We start from the raw sequence: 20,799 nt of genomic DNA, 5'->3' as shown, positions 1-20,799 counted from the left end.
TCCCATGTGTATCAGCCAACCATGGCATATCAAGTTGCAGGAAGACTAGGAACCTCTTCTCCTGCTGAGGCTGGATGAAGCAACCCAGTGGGAAGGAAGGGTCCCAAAAGCTGGTAACAGAGTCAGAGACTGACCCTGCCCCCACTGTTAGGAGACCCACAAGAAGACCAAGCTACATAACTGTAACATGTATGCAGAGGACCTACGTCAGTCCCATGAAGGCTCTCTGATTGTTGGTTCAGTCTTTGTGAGCCCCTATGATCCCAGGTTAGTTGATTCTATGAGTTTTCTTGTGGTGTCCTTGTCCCCTCTGGCTCCCATAATCCTTCCTCTGCCTCTTCCATAGGATTCCCCAAGGTCCGCCAAATGTTTGGCTGTGGGTCTCTGCATCTGTTTCCATCAGTTGCTGGGTGAAGCCTCTCTGGCAACAATCTATGAGTATAGTAGACTATCATTAGGATTTTTTTTTGGTTTTTTTTGCCAATTTGGAAATCAATATGGCAGAAAACTAGGAATTGATCTACCTCAAGACCCAGCTATATCACTCCTGGGCATATACTCAAAGGACACTCTACCATACCGCAAGAACACTTGCTCAACATTATTCATAGCAGTTTTATTCATAATAGCCAGAAACTGGAAACAACCTAGATGTCCATCAATCAAAGAATGAATAAAGAAATTATGGTACATTTATACAATGGAGTATTTATTATTCATCTGTTTAAAACTATGACACCGTGAAATTTGCAGGCAAATGGATAGAACTAGAAAAGATCATCCTGAGGTAACCCAGACCCAGAAAGACAAACATGGTGTGTACTCACTTATAAGTAGATATTAGCCATAAAGTAAAGGATAACCAGACCTCAATCCACAGACCTAAAGAAGCTAAATAACAAGGAAAGATCAAGGAGGGGTGGGGAACACATGGATCTCACTGTGAAGGGGAAATAGAATAAACATCACAGGTGGATGGAGAGGGGGTGGGGGGGTCTGGATGGGGGCGAGCATGGAACAGGAAGGATCAGGCTGGGGGAAGATGGTGGGAGAGAGTACTGGGAAAGACAATTGGAATGAGGGGTATCCCTGGGGTGAACTAGAAACCTAGTGCAACTGAAACTCCCAGGACTCTATGAGGGTGGCCCTAGCTAAGACTCCTGGCAACCGGAAATATAGAGCCTTAACCAGCCATCTCCTGTGACCAGGCAATATTTCCAGTGGAGACATTGGGACCCCAACCCAATCACATAACCTTTGACTTACAATTTGCCCTGCCTGCAAGACATACTGGGATAAAGGTGGCACAGAAATTGTGGGAATGGCCAACCAATGACTGGTCCAGCTTGAGACCCATATTATCAGAGGGAGAACATCCCTGACAGTGCCTGGAGGGCCAGGACCCAGAGGCTGGACAGCCCTGAGACCTAAGATAGAACCAAAGAATAATTGTCTTAATTGTTTGTTTTCACTCTGAATGAGAAGATATTGGTGTGGAAAGGAAGTATTTGTTTTTACTTCAATAATTTGTACCAGTTTGGCTCAAGTACTTGGTGGGAGGGGGATGAGGGGAGAGAGAGAAGGAGAATATATCAGACCATTTCATTTAAAAAAAACGATCAAGAGATGGGAGAGGTGTTCATGAGGTCCCACTGGTTCCTGAGGAGATAAAGACAGCTGATGGTCACTGGGGGAGGTGGGAACCATTTTCCTCAGGGTTATAGAAACTACTAAGTTATTCAGGCTCCAGTAAATAGCGCTACAGCCATGCATTTGCAGGTGAACCTAATTAAACACCGTAGATAGTGCGCGCATGTGCGCGCGCGCACGCACACACACACACACACACACAGAGAGAGAGAGAGAGAGAGAGAGAGAGAGAGAGAGAGAGAGAGAGAGAGAGAAAACAAATTAACAATCCAAAATGACAGTAAAATAGAGGAACACTTGACTTGCTGGGAAGAGAAGGACTTCATTGGGAGTGTGAAGGAATGAGTGTAATAAGGGATGAAATGACCAAATGTGTATTTGTATATGAACTCTCAAAGAATAATAAAAATGAAAACAAAATGACTAAATCATCTTAGGCTCTGTGATATTAGATTAGTTCGCATAACTGTACCTGGCTTAAATCGTTTTCTTTTGGAAATTTTTTTCTTATTTTTTTTATTTTGTGCTTTTAGTCTTTTTAACCATTTTACTTCCTCCCTTTGGGCTGTGAGGAGCCAACTTGTCAGAAGGACAGTGAGGATGGGAGGGCAGCTTCCAATCTAGAGAAAAGTGACAGGGCCATCTTTGAGCTGCATTTGAGTAAGACTAATTTTTAATCTGACTATTTAATAGTCATTCTCTCATTTTAATCTCTGTAATGAGCTAAGTTCAAAGCAAACTTGTTGAGTGTTATTTATAATGTTAATTGCCATGGTAAAAATAAATTAATTAAATAAAAATATTCCATATTACAAGATTCACATACATATATTAAAACCCATGTGAACACAGACATGTCTGAAATTAAAATTTTGTAAGACGGGGCTGGAGAGATGACTCAGCGGTTAAGAGCACTGACTGCTCTTCCAGAGGTCCTGAGTTCAATTCCCAGCAATCATATGGTGGCTCAAAACCACCTGTAATGAGATCTGGTGCCCTCTTCTGGCCTGCAAGGACACATGCAGACAGAATACTGTATATATAATAAATAAATCTTAAAAAAAAATTGTAAGACACTACCTTAAATTCATTCAGGGATTCTAATGTCTATTTCCTTCTAATTGTTTTTTTGTTGAGAATGTTGCTTACAGCTTGCACTACACTAAGATCCCTGGTGCCCACTTTAAAGAATAGATGGCTAACTTTTCAGGAATATTGGCATCACATTCATACCTTAAAATCAGATGGAAGGCTTTTAGGGGGCTATCATTTGTATGACACAGAAAGTGTCAAACTTTACATTTCATTTTTCCATCTGAGAAGCAGAAACATTTGCCAGCCCGTCTTGCTGGCACAACACACAGACTATAGCCCACCATTAATGAGTCTCAACTTGCAGTCAGCAAAAGGCAGTAAACGCCAAATAGAAAGTCACTAGTACCTGATCTTCCCTTTAAATCATGAGATTTATTTTTGGCTTCCCTCTTCCACTCCCATTCCCAATAAATATAGATATTGATCAAACAATGACGGATTCCAAACATAAGATATTTGGTATTGCATTTATTAATCATCACATCCAGTACAATACAAGCTATTCATAAACCTAGGAAGTCACAGAAGAGCGTTCTGCCGCCGTAAGTGGAGAATAGGCAGTGACCATGACCAAGAGAATGTGTTGATGAGAACTTTCAAGGGATCTGTGCCACTGTTACAGTTTTTCAGTTCTTCTTCTCTCTGTGTTTCATCTATTTATTTGTGTGTATATGTGTGTGCACATGTGTGCGCACACCCAGTGGCCCATGTGTGGAAGTCAAAGGACAGTTTTATGCAAGAACTGGTTCTCTCCTTTCCCCCATATGGTTTTATGCAAGAACTGATTCTCTCCTTTCCCCCATATGGGTCCCGAGATTGAACCCAGACTTTGTAGCCTGCACATTCATCCACTGAGCCATCTCAACCACCCTCCAAATCTTTATTTAAAAAATACATTTGATCTCACCACAGTAAAAGCTAGTAAATTCTAACCTTCAGCTAGAAAATTGATGCTTTCTGCTAGAATGTGGGGTTTTGGTATTATTTAGTTAGCAATAATTTTTACTTGTTCATGTTGCAAAAATCTGATAGATATGCTTAGACACTGAGAAAGAAACATTAAAAGAAGTTGTTGCACAAAATGTATGGTAATGACAGGAAGGAGAAATTCTCAAGTTCAGCTGCATTCTGATCCTCCTGAATAGAAAAAAAGGGGCAGGGCTAGAGATGCTTAGAGGTCAAACGCATTGACTGCTCTTCTGGAGGACCTGGGTTCAATCCCCATCACCCACTTGGGATCTCACAACCATCTGTAACTCCAATTCTAGAGGATCCAATGCCCTATTCTGGGCTCCAAAGGCACTGCATACACATGATACACAGACATGCATGGAAACTTAACACCTGTACACATAAAATAAAGCCTTTTTTCAAAAGGTGTTTGCATATTCTTTTTATTCCTGAATTTTTCCTCATCTTCTATTCCTTTTCTAATTTTTCTTCTTTTCTCCTAGTGCTATACAATGGCTAGAAAGAATTTGGGTACAAAGAGGGTTTCTCTTATTTCCCCCTTAAATACTAGAAACCAGGAGCCTTTTATTGTAGCCAAAATCTCTTCTCTCTGTCTCTGTCTCTGTCTTTCTCCCCCCCACCATACACACACATACACATACAACCTTGGGCAACTTCATTTTTTCTGTATTTTTTCCTTCAATCTGTCCATCTTAGAGTACATTATGGTAATTTAGGACTTGTACACAGTATTCTAAAATCAAATCAGAGTGATAATCAGCCCCGTGACTTCACCTGTGGATCATTTTCAAATACTGATAATTTCATTCTTTTTGGATCATTTTGAAATGTATCATAGTCACCCTGTTGTGCTAAGAAGTAGAAACTGTGTTGTTTTCGTACCCTTTGTTACTAATTTTTAAGTTAGCTTAAATTCATTATACAGAAGCCTCATTTTCCTACATACATTTCATTCGTTAAGCCTTTGCTGTTCAGTATTCATTATACATTATACATTTTGTATATATATTCACAAATATATATGTATATATATGTGTATATATATATATATATATATATATATATATATTAACTTTGGTCTTATTTATTCCCCTCCCTCAGTGCCCTGGCCATGTTCTCGACCCTCGCTTGCTGGTCTTCTGTCCCCTATTAGCTCCTTGAAGCAACCTCCTTATTCTTTGAGTTCCAGTCTGTGGTACACTAGTATAGATCAAGTCTATTGTGTTTCTTTTTGAGTAAACAGATTAGTATTATGGAAATGTGAGCTGAAAATTTTACCCAGCAAAATGTACTTCAGTGCTCTGCGAAACCAGGGATAGAAGAAACCATAAATTAAGGGATTACATGTGGAATTAAAATAGCCAAACCACGTTAAGGCATCAAACAGAATCGCGGGTGTGGAGAAGTTCAGGAAGGGGTCTAACAGAATGGTGAAAAAACAGGGAAACCAGCACAGTAAGAAAACACCCATCACGATTCCTAAAGTCTTGGCAGCCTTTTTGTCTTTTCTCATTTGATTATTTTGACTTTCTGGCAAGTTATCAATCGCACGAGCATGTTTTTTGGATACTGCAAAAATTTTGCCGTAAATCCCCACCATCATAGAGCTGGGAGTGAAAAAACCTGCCACAAACAAAGTCGTCCCCCATAGCTTGTTGAACATTACTGGGCAGGAACTGGAACAAGCAACCAAGATGTCATAGCCTTCAATACCATCAGCATAGGCCTCAGAGAAGACTACCCCAAAGGCGAATGCTCCAGGAACGGACCAGCAGACAAGCAGCAGCCGCTTAACAACTGGAATGGTCATTTTGGTGCAGTAATGCAAAGGGTGACAGATGGCATAAAACCTATCGACAGCCACTGAGCAAAGATGGAAGATGGACGTTATGCTAAGCATCAGGTCAAAGCTGTAGTGGATCTTGCAAAAAGTAAGTCCAAAATACCAGCAGTTCTCCACCGACCTGACCATACTGTATGGCATGATGGTGAATCCCAACAGGAAGTCGGTGACTGCCATGGAGAGGATGAGGAGGTTAGTCGGCGTGTGAAGCTGCTTGAAGTAGGAAATGGAAATGATCATGGCCAGATTACCAAAGACTGTGATAAATATGGCTCCTGCCATAAATGAGTACATGGCAACTCGGACCCCTAAAGACCTTTCATTTTCTGGGCAAGATCCATTTCCATATTCTGAACAATCAAGGGCTTCCTACAAAAAAGCAAGAACACATGGGCTTTTATCAGAGAACAGACCAATACTTTATTTTTATTTCTGCTTTTACAAACCAATTCAAGAAAAAATATAAAAGACTCAAGGAAGACAATTATACTGAAATATATAAATATATATGACATGTTTTTTCATTAATTTTATGATGTATAGAATTCTATAGAATAGATTAAAGTTATTTACACTTTTCATGACTCAAGTTTTACCACCCACTCCTACTTCATTCTAACAGGATCTGTAATTAAGAAGTTGAAGAAGGAGAGGAGACAGAAAAGGGAAGCAGGAGGGGAGATGATAAAATAAATTTATTAACGGCTTAACTCTAACTGAGTGTCCTTGTGTGTATAGAAACAGATAACTGCTAGAACATTCATACACTTCTTCCTCAGATGAACCTGGAATTCATCATCAGACTTGATTTGCTTGGCTTGTGTTGCCTCATAAACCTTAGGTTATTGTGTAAAAATAGTTTCATTCACATGTTCTATTGTTTCCTCTGTGCTTTGATTTTTTTCTCACTAAAGTTGTTTTAAGGTGGAAGAGTTACTGAATTACCCTTAATTATCTGGGAAAGCCATCCTCCTTAGCAAATCTCCAAGTATTAGCAAGCATCACACCATCCAGGATAGTTAATCAAATGGTGGAGGTCAGAGTAAGCTTTCAGGAGTTGGGTCTCTCCTTCCACTGTGTGGGCCCTGGGGATGGAACTCCAAGCATCAGGCTCAATTATTTTTAACTTAAAGCAGCTAAACAAGCTGTAAGAAAGGGAGCAACTGACACCAAGGGATGGATCCAAGGCAGTTTGGTTCCTCTTTTCCTTCCTACTCTGGGACACCAGGTCCACCTGCAGAGAAGCAATGGAGTGCGTGACAGCACGTGCTTTCACAGTGGTTTAAAGTAGACGAAGGACCCGTTCATACTCAAGACCTGGGTGTTTAGAAGCTACAAACAGGAGCACCACCAGTTACATTTAAGATCTCTGTCAGCTAATGCCACTATCGACGGTATTTACAGAAAAACAGGCCTATTCCCAATAAGTGGTAGTGGTGGTTAGTTGATTTGGTTTGGTTTTTTAGTTTTTGAGGTAAGGCCTCACATGGCGTAGATTGGCCTTGAACTTTTGATCCTTCTGCTTTCATTTCTTAAGGGTTGGGATGATAAGTGTGCACCAGAGTGCCCAGCATAAAAGAGCAATTTTTTTTCATTTTAGAATTTCTTATGTGAATATAATGTGTTTTGATCAAATCCATCTCTCATTCCTTCACCTCTAACTCCTCTATTCCCTCACCATCACTTTTTCCTCCCAGTTTCACTTGTTTTTTTTTTTAACCCACTGAATCCACATAGTGTTGCCAGGATGTGCATGGGTATAGGGCCATCAACTAAAGTGTGGGAAGCCTCTCAGGGACCACATCCCTGAAGAAAATCTACCTCCCCCAGCAGCCATCTCTTGCCAATAGCTCCATGGTTGGCGATGGGGCTCCATGACCTTCCTCCATCCATGCTGAGGTTTTGTCTGGCTTTATCTTGTGCACGCAAGAAGTTTGAAGTCAAGCATGGAATGGCCCTGTCATGTCTGGAAGACACTGTTTCACTGTAGTCATTCGCTACCTTTGACTCTTAAAATCTCTCTATATCCTCTTCTTCCATGGTGAGCCCTGAGCCTTGGAATAGTTTCATTGAAATCCTTTCCCCATACATTTCTAACATATATGTAATCAGTTCTTAAGCTATACTTATTTTTAGCATCTAAAAATATTAGTGTTCATATTATATTTCTTAGTCCAGTAATTCAAATAAAAATGTAACATAGGAAGGGGTTGAGATATAGATAGGATAGAAAGATGATAACAGACAGATACGCCATGCAGATAACTCTTTACTTTCAAAGTGAAGTGATTTTTAAAATAAGCCAATAGTTTTTTCTTTGTATTTCCTATGCTTTTTCCCCCTTTCTGATCTGAAGTGGGGATTCGATCCAGCGCCTTGCTCACAGTGAGCACACATTCTGCTCCTGAGCTGTCTCTACTTCATTTAGGGGAACACCTGCACTAAACAAATCGGCTTGTCCTCATGAAGAACTCCCACTCTTTTCCAAGATTCTAAATATTCTTAGGAGATAAGATACATTGTCAAAAGCAGCACATTGTTGTTTCCAAACGGATCTGCCTTTCAGCACAAACCCACAGTAAGCCCTGAATCTTCAACAATCTAGATACTTACACATTCTCTGTGCATGTAAACAGATGGAAAGGGGAATAAAACGTGTATGAACAGTGTTACTGCATTATAAGGTAGACATTTTACTACTTAACAAACACTCAAAGAAGAGGAGACACAGATCTTCCCCTTCACATCCCTTCTCCACATACCTGTTGTTCTCCAAAAGATGCCATTGTAGCTGCTTTGTGGAAGAAAATGTGTGTCTCCTCTACTGACTCTGAATGCTGATGTTGAACTACAAGACATGAACTGTGTTAACAGGGCTTCTTTATAATTTAACAATCAGTCTCAAGGGCGTTGGATACTTGTTAGGAGTGGGGACTCTTGTCCTTCTGAAGTTTAACAGCTTAAGTGACCCTGACCTATGCCTGCATCCTCTTAGGAGGCTCTGCTTACCTAAGTTTTCTTTTTTTTTTTTCTTTACCTAAGTTTTCATCACCCACAGCACTACCAATATTCTAAGACAGTTATTACACAAAGGCTATAAGAGTCAAGCTGAACTCCTTTGGCTATCAGTGACTCTCAATCCTGATTAGATATGGGTGGAATGGGTAATTCAAGGAGAAAAATAGATAGGTGTCCCCTGTCACTTTAGAATGACCAGAATGGTCACAGTCCATATTTTGTATCATATTTTATACTCACAGAGGTTTTTCCCATACACTATTTTCCTCTCTTTGTCTGGGGATGCAGCTCAGTGCTCCTAAGACCAGAGGATCTTGACTCCATTTATCATTTCTATAAGTAACTCTCATGACTATCTTCTCATATCTTCTCAGATACCATTTGTTTAAACCTCTTCACATCTAGTCACAGTTGCCCGTATTTTTGTTTGTCTTCTTTTCATATAAGAAAGCTCATTTTCTGCTGTTTGGATAACTTAGGGAAGAAAATATATTTCAGACACAGGGAGTGATAAGGCTGCTCATTGTGTGACATCAGGTTCCTGCTTGAGTTTAAACGGTGCCTGTTGTCAGTGACCTTAGCTATTTTGGCAGCTGCTTTGGATGTATGAAACTTGGATAGCTATATGGGGAAACTGAGCTTTGAAGGGTTTTAAAGGGCTCGCTGGCCTTCTGTCTCCTGGAAGTTCTTAGTGACATTTTAGCAAGAAATTCTGCATTTTCATTTTGTTTGATCCAGAGAGAATACATAAATGATTTTGATTTGACCTTTCTTGATAGCATGTTAAAAATCTCACACTACCCCTCCCCATTCTTTGTAGGCCATGAATCATACCTCTATCCAATATATCTACACTATATATACTCTGAAATACCCTGGTGCTTTTGTTCAAGTAACCATTATAACCGTTATATAGTAGCCCCGTGCTGAACTACAATGGCCATGTTATCTGTCTCCTTTCATCTTGTCAGGTATCATCTCACATCATTAGAAAGTGTGCTTGTAATATAGTGTGTAAAATGTAAAGTATTTTAAAAGAAAATTCACATGAATTTTTTTTATAAATGTTCTGTTTTATTATGTTGTTGTTAATCTCTTGCTGTGACTAATTTATGTTAAAATTTATGACGGGGATCCATATACAGGAAAAAACATAGTATACATAGGATTGGGTACTATCTGCAATTTCAAGCATTTACTGAGAGACCTTGTATCTTCCATAAACAAAGAACTGCTGTGTGTCATTTTAGCCCAGCTGCTAGAGGGAATACTAGACCTTTCTTGAGTGGATAGCTCTTGACAGGGCATAAGAAGGACAAATGATACAGAGTCATTATCAAAATCTGAAAGCAATATATGATTGGCCCCATATAATATACATGTCTAATCCCTAGAAAACTCTTCTGAACCTGCGTCTCTCACACTAAAGACAAGATTGACAAATAACATTTATGTGCTGACTGTAAATGTAATGGACACCAGCACTCTTTCTCTTTATACACCCTTGGGCACCAGAACTGCCCCCACTCCAAGCCTCATAGCCTGGCATTTGTGCATCTAAACACAGATGAAGGTGGGTCTGCATTCTTAGTCCAGGTGACTGTCTATTTTTAACACTACCACCTCATGGAAGCCTAGGAAGAGTGAATATTTGGATTTAGTTCCCAGGGAATATAAATGAAAGAGAGGCACTAAAGGAAAATGTAAATATAAATTCTGTAAGGAGATATGGACCAATTTTGTACCTTAAGCTAGAGTAAAAAAGTAAATCACTAATGTAAATGTTTACACTTTAATGGGATATAGGAATATAGAATTTGAAGTAATTGCAATTAATTGTGACACACATCTTTATTGCTTATTTGTTGGTGAAATAATGAACACTCCTGGTTGTGGCCTAGGATAACACTAGCTTCTATACATCTATATGCCCATCATTCAAGCAAATACTCCCTTTGACATCGTATTAATCATTTGTATTGTTTAGTAAGTAAATAAAGTACCAAGCATACTGGTATAGCTAAATCAATATATAGTCTAATTTGTTTTTAGAATTCCTTATAAAATGAATAACATTTTTTGTTGTCTGTTGAAATTTGTTTTTTTTAATTTATCAGTTAAGCTTTATGTATCTGTAATTCATTCACTTCACTACCATATAATAAATCTGTTTTTCTGTCCTCTTATTATTATGGTTATTTGAATTATTTCTGATTCTTTTGCTAATATGAACAATGCTTTCTGGAATACTCTTGGGCAAACCTGCTGTAGCATATACTCACGATATTTTTCTCATAAATACACATGGAAAAGCAATTGCCAGAGTCAAGAAGGATGTAGACACTCACTTTGTACAATATAAAAACCAATAACATTTGTTCTTGTTTGTCTTCTGTGCCCATGATAAACACTGTGACCAAAAACAACTTGGGGAGGAAAGGGTTTTTTTAGCTTTCCCTTCCAGATTACAGTCCATCACTGAGGTAAGTCAGGACAGGAACTCGGAGCAGGAACCTGCAGGCAGAAACCTCCAGAGGGATGCTGCTTACTGGCTCATTCCCAGGCTCATGCTCACCTACCTTTCTTAGATAATCCAGGCCCACTTGCCTAGGAAAGGCGCTGCCCAGAGTGGACTGGGCCATCTAACACCAATCAACAGTCAAGACAATTCTCCACAGATGTGCTCACTGGCCAACCTGGTCTGAGCAATCCCACCCCCACCCTCACTAAGACTACCTCAGGTGACTCTGGACTGTATCAAGCTGACAGCTGAAGTTAAATTGAGGCTGTATTCCAAACAGCTATACTGATTCATACTCTAACAATCAGGATGTAGAAAACTGTACTTTATACATATGAAATTATGTATGATATATGTAAAGTAAGACTGCAATTCAACTTTTTTCTAATAAACCATCTTTATCCACTTCCATCTGTTGAATACACCTGACTTTTCTCCATTGATCTGACATGCAGATATGCAGTACGTCAAAGCTCATATTTATTTCTGAGCTCTCTAATTTCATTTACCATCCTGTTTAATAATGGACAAATGCCACATTGCCTCAGCTATCACAGCTTTACAATGTCTTTCTACTTAGCAGAGAAAGACCCCTTCTTCCTCTTCTTCCTCCTCCTCCTAAAATCACCTGGCTATTTATTATCTTTTGAACATTCACCATTTTCCAAGTTCTGCAAAAGCTATGTTAGATTTCGAGTGAATAGCAATAATATCTGTGTAACATTGAATCTCCCCCTTCAGCGACATGGAGGATTCCATATTTACTTGGTCTTCTTTAAATCTCTTCCAATAAACTTTGCTACATATATGTCTTATACACGTTATAGCAAATATATCTTATACATATTTTTCAAAGACCAAGACTTGACTTTTATTGCTTAAAAAAGCTGCAATTTCGCTTTCTGATTCTGAGCCTGTGCTTTCAACACCATCACAACAGTTTCCTGCTCCTCAATAAGGAAAGCCTGTTTGATCCTGTCATGGACACACTTGGCACCCATGGAACCACTATAGGCCTTGCTGACATGGTTCTTTGTCTTAGACAATCTGATAAAGACTTTAGGTCTCACAGTACGAACCCTTCAGAGTCTGGCTGGGTACACACCACATGCAGATTTAGGTGCTTTCCCAACCTTCTTGGTATAAAAGTAAACAATCTTGCTGCCAGGGGTTCAAGAAAGCCTAGTTTGGTTAGGCTTTTTGTTTTGCATTGTAGGAAAGCCTACGACAGTATGTCAAACACTGAACCATTCTGAGTGCCTCTAAGCACCGTCCCAGGAAGAGGAAAAGGAAAGTGTCTTATACATATTTTAAAGTTTATTTATTTATTCAGTTTTAGAAGCACATATTCATCACTTGTACATTTTTGTGTCTGTGTGTACGCATGTAGCGTGTGTGCGCACATGTGTGTGTAGAGGCGTATGCACATGTGTGTGTGCTCGTGGAAGGCAGAATTTGAGGTTGGCTATCTTCTGCTATCACTCTGCACCTTATCTTTTGAGATAGGGTCTCCCACTAACTCAGTTGACTCACCAATGGACTAGACTGACTGCCCAGCAAACTGGAGATCACCCAGCCTCTGCCTCCAACATCGGGTTGCAGACAAGCATGACCATGCTCCTATGTAGGTGCCAGAGATCCAAACGCATGCTTGCACTGGAGACACTTTTCTGACTGAGCCTTCTCTCTCTTGTACAACTTTTAACAGTTTTATTCATGATGTTTGTCAAAGTGACAGATTAGAATAGGAAGTAATACAACATTTTTTTTTTTGAGACAGGGTTTCTCTGTGTAGCCTTGGCTGTCCTAGAACTCATTTTGTAGACCAGGCTGGCCTTGAACTCCTATGTTTTTTTAACATCATTATTTTTATCTTATTTCTTTTCTTTTTTATTTTTATTACCTTACAAAAACTTGCTCATGTAATGAAAACTCCAGGTCATTTACAGATGATATGAATGGCAAGTTCTACTGAATCTATAAAGACAAACTATTCAAGATACAGAAAATTGTTCATTTTCCAATTAACTTTAGGAAGCTAACATAAATTTCTCAATACAAAAGCCTGACAATAATCAAGAGAATAGGAAAATTAAAGTTTAATTTTACTCAGAAACACAAATGCAAAGGTGCCTAAATTCACAAATTATTTGTAGAAAAAATAAAAAATTTTGTCTTTGTTGCCTTATCCCAAGGACAAAAACATGGTTTAGTAGTTTGATATTAGGATATAATTTAAACATCACAATATCAGATTAAGGAAGAACAATCATTTGATTATTTCATAGGAACATGGTAAAATTAAAATTTATTAGTTAAATAAAACCTCTTAGCAAACTAAAAGAAGAGGCAGTTTATGTAACAAGATTAAGAACATTTATAAAAATGAGTAAGAAAACACAATGTGGAAGGCTTATGACGTTAGCCTGGGCAATTTTTTAACATGACCTCTAAACTGCATGCAAAAGCAGAAGCATACAAATGATATTATATCAAACTGTAATGCCTATATCAAGAGAGGCAATCAATAGAGTGGGAGGAAGTCTACAAGAAGAGAGAAAAATCTACCCATCCAATAAGTGAATGATGTTCAAAATACATAAAATGTACAGTAACAAGGAAACAACTAGTCCAATTTAAAACAAAAGCAAAATATTTAAATAGGAAAGAACTACTTCGTCTATTAAGACAAATTATTACAATGTCACTCATAATGTTCAGTCATAGGTCTGGACCGGAATTAGCCTGGGAGAGGAATGGAGATGGCCTTCACTGAGCCTGAGTAGGGCCGGTTCAGGCAAGTGCAGGAAAGAGTTATACTTAAGGCAAAGCTTCTGGAATACGCAAGTGAATTTGATGAAAAGCTTCCTAAAGACTGGGAGTAGCTTGTTCGCAGCCCAGGAGTTCTGAAAAAGATCTGGGTTTTCAGGCAATTTAGGTAACCTGATATGTCTGAAATGTCATAGGAAGAAGGTCAAGGGGTTCAGACAGAAAGTGGGCAAGGTAACCGAAGGATTTTCATGTTAGCCAGGAAATCTGGACAGTATGGTGTAACACAAAGAGGGAAATGCAGTCAGAGGAGGCTCTACAGCAGATAACCAGGTTGCATTTCAGATAAATCTGTGATTTCATGGAGAATGGATCAAAGTGAACAAGAACTACAGAACACAAGCCAGTCATGGGATTTATTCAGAGTTCACAGGAGAGAACACTTGGACTGCAATACATGACCCATGTGTGATAGGACATGTGGTGTGGGAAAGAGTATCAACTCCGGATTTCTAGGTGGAGCAATTGTAGGAGAGTGGTGGTGGTCAACAGTGTAGCGAGGTGGGGTAACCCGGTGATTTCATTGTTGGGCATACTAAAACGTAATGTTTGTCAATAGGCTAAACCCAATAGGCAAAAACATTGGTTTATTTTATATCTATTTTATATTTATATCCATTTATATTGGACACACACATGCAAAAAGAGAAATTAAAAAGGGCAATAAAGAGTTGGATCCCAATGACCTCTAAGGTCAGCCACTCAAAGAGAAAGGGCCGCATGGAATGCTGTGATCTGAGTCAAACATGATAGGGAGACCACGGAAAACTTCACCTCTGCAACTATGGCCCAGATTGACAATAGTGAAGTGAATTTGCGGAGAACAATTAGAATTCAAGTGAGAATGATAAATCTGAAGTGTGGACCATATGCTATGAACCATGTACTCCTGTGCATTACTCAAACATCTGTTTAATCTGACCTTAGTTTACCTCCAGAACACCCCACTTTATTTCCACAAAAGTTTCAGAGATGGAGCAAGCCTGGCAGTCTTTCTTCCATATTTCTAGTATACAGCTAGCACAATGGCTGACGTAAATGTCCAATGAATATATGCCACGTGAATGAATAGATGATGAATAAATCTTTGTGAGAACTCTGAAAACAATGCAGTATCCACTTAACAAATGAAAAACACTGGAAATGTGTTACATAAATGGGGGAGTTGGAGAAATGGTCAGATAGGCAAGTGCTGTAGCAAACCTATAACCCCAGTGTTGGCTCGAGCCAACCACTCTAGTCAAAAGAAAGTCAGTTCCGGTTCAGTGGGAAACCCTGTCTCAAAAATAAGGTGAGGAGCAACAGAGAAATGTACCTGATGTCAACACCTGGCTTGTACACATGTACACACACACACACACATGAGTACCTGCACACACACACACACACACACACACACACACACACACACACACACACACACCCAAAGTGATAAGAGAGGTACTATTGTGGTGTTTTGTTTCGGTTTTACATTGTTGTTTTTATTTTGCTGTTCCTAGTCATATGAACCATGGAAGAAAACCCAATTTACAATCTACATGTTTTCCCTCATTCACCAAACTCTCCACGATTTTCTGTACTCAGGAGAATAAACAGACAATTAAAAAAAACTTACGCAATTTAAAAAATGAAGCTATCCTCACCTTTCAAGCATATGATGTCATTAGCTGCAAAACCTCCTGCTTGTTTAAACTCGTCTAGAGAATTGCTAATAAGAGTAATTAAATGTGTTGGTTGTCTACTTACCAATGCCCACTGCACTCTATTTACAGGTTCACACTCTAAAGCTGCAGTTTAGTCCAAAGAGAGAAGTCTAAGTGGCACTTCCTTCTCATTTGATAAACTTTCGAGTAAATAGAGACCAGAGGGTGTCATTAACAGTTCTGTTTGGTGGCATCTTGACGGAAAACATTTTCATCTTCTAAGTCCCTGGGAGAGCAGTTGCCCTTAATGGAGATGGGAAAACATTTATCACAGAACTTCATTTGAGGAACTTAAAGGCTTAGGGGAATTCTCAAGCTCTTAAGTGAAGTCCAGGTGTAAAAGTGAGAAAGAAAACTTTAGCTGATGCAAACACTGCAAAGCAGTGACTGCCCCTCGCCTGCCTTTTCTGATGCAAAGGTGCTTGCAGAGCTGGCATTGTGAGCAAAGTTAGGGTCACCCGTGTGGGTAATTTTAGAAGTCTGGAAAAACCACTCAGCTGACATCAGGCACGCCTCAGTCCTAGTTGGCTGCCATAAGAAAATCCTCAACTAAATATTCATTTTGTTTGCTCATAAATAACATCTATTTTAAAATGTACAATTAAATTGCACACACTAAATGAAGTAAACTTTCCTTTCAAAAAGAGCATTGGTATTATACAGGCAAGTTTTAGGAATACTTTTGATTGTGTTTAGCTATTGTCTTGGTCACATTCTTCCCAGGGAAGTCCCTAAGAGTTTTTTGGGGGTTTTTTTTTCCCCATTCTTTGTGACTTTATTTCCAAACTACATTGCTTCCAGGTATGTTTTATATTCACTTTTCATTCTCTTAGGTAATTAACAGGCTAAACTAATAGACTAAGAGAGTTCATAAAGTTTTTAATTGAAAGACAAATGCATCTGTCAAGTGAGATCATTTCAAAAAACCTTTCTTCTGGGGCTGGAGAGATGTGTCCTTGGTTAAGAACACATACTGCTCTTCCAGAGAATCTGAATTTGAACCCAGCATCCACATCAAGTAGCTGACCACCATCTATATCCCCCAGCACCAGGGAGATTTGACCCTCTGGCTTCTGCAGGCAACTGTACTCGGGTGAACACACATACACATAATTAAAAATAATGAAAATAAAATTGAAAATTGAAAATCTCTTTGCTTATTATTATCATGTTTTCATAAAAGAGAACATCGTAATCCTGGAATTTAGTGGGAATGCAATCTTAGACAAAAGTTTATTCCACTGAATAATTTTCACAACGTGGAAACGTCACTACATTATTTTAATTGTGTTATTCTATATTGAACTACAAAATGGTTTTCACAGTCAACACAATCCTCAGCCCGGGCAGAACTGGGAGTCCTGAGCTAGACTGCCAAGGGACCACAGAGTTTAGAAATTTTTGATACTTCAATAAATAACTTCAGAAAATAATTTTTTCTCATGCTGGTTTAGAGATATTACATTCTATTAAACTATTGTTCCCCTTTCCTTGGCTTGAGCAAATGTTCATAAGAAGCTATGCTGCAGGCTTTGCAGCAAGGGCCTTCCCACAGAGGCTCACAACCAAGTCTTTCAAGTTCATTTCCAAGTATGTTGCAGGCTTTGCTATGCCATTGACATTTCACCCTGCTACATACACCGAGTACTTCAGAAATTTTTCTCTTTCTCCCTACATCTTCCTCATCCCCACCCCCAAATCTCACAAGATAGTCCATCCAACGGCTCCGAACTGGCTTCATAGTTCAGGCTGACCTTCAAGTTACAACCTTCCTGTTTTTACCTGTGGAGGACGGGAGTAGAATTCCTTCTGCTCAGATAAGCATGCCTGACATGTATGGTTCCTAGAAGAGATGTGTGCACATGCCCAAGGACTTGCATCACTGGTTAAAACTGCAGATTTCTGAGCATCAACCCAGTCATTCTAAATAATGTCACCACAGGTACAGCTTCAAACACAGACCTAGACAGCAGGCCTCAAACCAAATCTAATGAAACTTCAGAATGCACGGGGGCTTTTTATGGCACTGTGTATAAAATCCAGGGAGTCATATATGTTAAGTGGATGCTCTACCACTGAGCTACATCCACAGCCCCAGAACATATGTTTTAATAACTTCACTTTTAAAGTTAAAAAATGGGGTTGGGGATTTAGCTCAGTGGTAGAGTGCTTGCCTAGCAAGCACAAGGCCCTGGGTTCGGTCCTCAGCTCTGGAAAATTAAAAAATAAATAAATAAGTTAAAAAATATTCACATTATTACAAATATCAAGCTCACGTGGACACACCTTGCTAGGAATAAAGCTATGTGTTCCCTTTAATGGTCCCACAGTTTACTCCGCTTTCTGAAACACGAAAGAGGGTGGGGTTTGTAGCCTGGCACACTTGGCCTCCTCTCTGTTTCTAACGTTTACTAGCTGTGTCTCCTTCCACATCCTGTTACTTGTTCGTTACCTGATCTAGTGACTTCTCTCTAGGTGAGGCAGGAAAATTGAGCAGGCAGTGAGGTCCAGAAGGCCAGATGCAAAGCCTTACAAAACATACATGTAAGGAAAAGCAAGTTGGCAGAGAGGAAAGCTGGGGCATGCCCCCAACACCTCTTGCTGAGGCCGGACAAAAACTGGCTTCCACCAATGGAGCAGGTTCAGTGATGCCCCAGAGTTACTACGAGTAACCTACGGCTCATTACAATAGAAACTACGCATCCCTGGGTAGAAACTCAAGAGCCTCACAATGCAGGAAGCTACATGCAAAGCTACATGTAACCGACAGCACACTCAGAATGTCCGCTCTCAACTGCTGTGCTCTCTACCATGATGATAATGGACTGAACCTCTGAAACTGTAATCGAGCCCCCAACTAAATGCTTTCTTTTATAAGAGTTGCCTTGGTTGTGGTGTATCTTCACAGCGACAGAACAGTGATTAAGAGATGGATCAGTTCTTTCTTCTAAAATAAAAATCCTAGAACCAATCCCTCTGGAAGTGTCCTCTGAATCTTGACAGCCAAGATCACAAGAATGTAAAGAGGAGTAAGACTACGACGTCCAGGGGGACAGAGGGTATCATAGCATAACCAGCGAGTGCACAGACAAGTATTGTGTGAAAGGTGTTGGGAGTTCAGAGAAGGAGGCTTGCTGACTTTGGGGCTCTCTATATAGGTGATTCTCCCTACAAGTGTTTAGATGTTACCCAGTTACAAAGTGGATATGGGGAAGAGATGTTCCAGACAGACCTATCTGCTGACACAAAGGCACAGAGGGAGAAAGAAAGGGACCATGAAGGAAAGCTGGGATTTGAGTCCACACTTCTCTGTTTTCAAGGTCTCTGGATGTCTCTTTCTGCCATGGGCTTCTGTGTTTTGCTTTACCATAGCATGCTTAAGCACTTCCACAGTTTCCAGTCCACGTCCTTACAGAAGTACAGAACAAATAGCTGTCTGTACTTTGTCACAGCTCCAAAAACAGTAAGAAAAGTCCTTTTGGTAGATCATCTTCTTGACGTGAGTCTGAGTGCCCACACTATTTTAAAGTGCTCCTGTGGTAGCCAGGGTTAAAAAGCATGACTTGACCATACCACATTGTGAAACCACTGACCAGTAAGCAAAATGTAGAAAGGATCATCTCAGTTGCTGCGTACTTGACTTACACATCCATTGAGAGGACTTCCTGACATTAATGCATCATTGTGAGGGAACTAACTTTAAGTTACTGTGTCACTACCCTTTATAAATATCACAAGAACTGTATAATTTTCATGAGTGAGTCAGTGATGTTTTCCTCTTAGGAAAAAAATCAAAGACACATACAAATTAGACATAGGGGCTGATATGACTCACTATAGAGCCAGACTCAATAGAATGATACAGAATGGAAATCATAAATTCGCTGGTAATTTATGAAGCCTCTTGGAAGGAATTTTAGCAAAAGAGGAGATAAAGAAAAAATAACAAGGATCTGTCAAAAGTGAATTTTGCGGTCTTTGTCTGTTTTTACGACTGTGCACATATCCAGTGAGCTATGATCAAATGTTCTGAAAATTGCATGTGTATCTAGATTGTCTAAGTTATTTGGGTGTCCATTCCAGCTATTAAAGAATTGTTTTGTTATATGTTGTGGTCTTACTAAATTTTCAAAATCATGAGTGACTCAGAGAAGTGCACATCCATGCTCTGGGGTGTATCTTTATTTCTGAATGCCTTTCTCCTGACTCGTGCATAAAGTCTATATTAAAATATACTAAGGGTAGGTGTGGTGATGCACATCTTTAAACCCAGCACTCAGGAGGCAGAAGCAAGCAGATCCCTGTGAGTTCAAGGACAGGCTGCCCTACAAAGCAAATTCCAGGGCAGCAAGGGTTACACAGTGAGACCCTGTCTCAAAACAAGCAAACAAACAAATAAAATGGGGGCTTGGAGGATGGCTCTTGGTAAAAGCATTTGCTGAACAACCATGAGGACCAGAGTTCAAATTACCAGCACTCAGGGAATAACCAGATGTAGCCATTTGGGTGCCTGAACCCCAGAGTGGTAAAGGGCAGAAATAGAATTGTTTGGACTTCCTGGTCACCAGTCTATCTCCAGGGTCAGTGAGAAACGCTGTCTCAGGTACCTTCTCCACTATTGCTAGTAGTCTAAGCTAGAGTCATCCTTGTGGATTCCTGGGAATTTCCTTAGCACCAGGTTTCTCCTTACCCCATAATATCTCCCCCTATCAAGATATCTCTTTCATTGCTCTCCCACTCCATCCCTCCCCCAGCTGGCCTACCCTGGTAATCAGATTGGTGACTACCCTAGTTGTCATCATAGAGATTTCATTCAGTAACTGATGGAAGCAGATGCAGAGATTCACAACCAAGCACTAGGCCGAGCTCTGGGAGTCCAGTCAAGGAGAGGGAGGAGGGATTATATGAGCAAGGGGTGGGGGTAGAGATCGTGATGGGGAAATCTACAGAGACAACTGAACCAAGCTCAAAGGAACGCAGGAACTTTAGACCAACAGCTGTGGAACATGCATGGGACTGTACTAGACCCTCTGCATACGGTAGACAGTTGTGTAGCTGGGTGTGTTTGAGGGGCCCCTGGCAGTGTGATCAGGATCTATCCCTTGTGGTGATATATTGTGTACCCTAATAAAATTTGCCTGAAGATCAGAGAACAGAACAATCCACTA

The 20,799-nt window shown here is 39.9% G+C and overlaps 1 protein-coding gene and 1 pseudogene across 1 annotated transcript; both read right to left on the bottom strand.

Annotated features, from left to right (window-relative positions):
* Positions 1-4,933: 4,933 nt before the first annotated feature.
* On the bottom strand, positions 4,934-5,914 carry LOC128118120 (trace amine-associated receptor 2). Its single transcript, XM_052750624.1, has one exon. It carries the CDS (start codon positions 5,852-5,854, stop codon positions 4,934-4,936), a length of 921 nt encoding a protein of 306 aa, XP_052606584.1. The 5' UTR covers positions 5,855-5,914.
* Positions 5,915-11,977: 6,063 nt separating this feature from the next.
* LOC128118745 (60S ribosomal protein L34-like) lies at positions 11,978-12,350 on the bottom strand (annotated as a pseudogene).
* Positions 12,351-20,799: the final 8,449 nt, after the last annotated feature.

This window comes from Peromyscus californicus, unplaced genomic scaffold, assembly GCF_007827085.1.
Source record: "Peromyscus californicus insignis strain IS unplaced genomic scaffold, ASM782708v3 Scaffold_22__1_contigs__length_63687245, whole genome shotgun sequence".
Classification (NCBI taxonomy): domain Eukaryota; kingdom Metazoa; phylum Chordata; class Mammalia; order Rodentia; family Cricetidae; genus Peromyscus; species Peromyscus californicus.
This window is presented reverse-complemented; position numbering and strand designations above follow the sequence as displayed.

Bases quoted from the DNA above. Each gene is read 5' to 3' on its own strand.
- LOC128118120 (XM_052750624.1), bottom strand. From the start codon at position 5,854: ATGTACTCATTTATGGCAGGAGCCATATTTATCACAGTCTTTGGTAAT.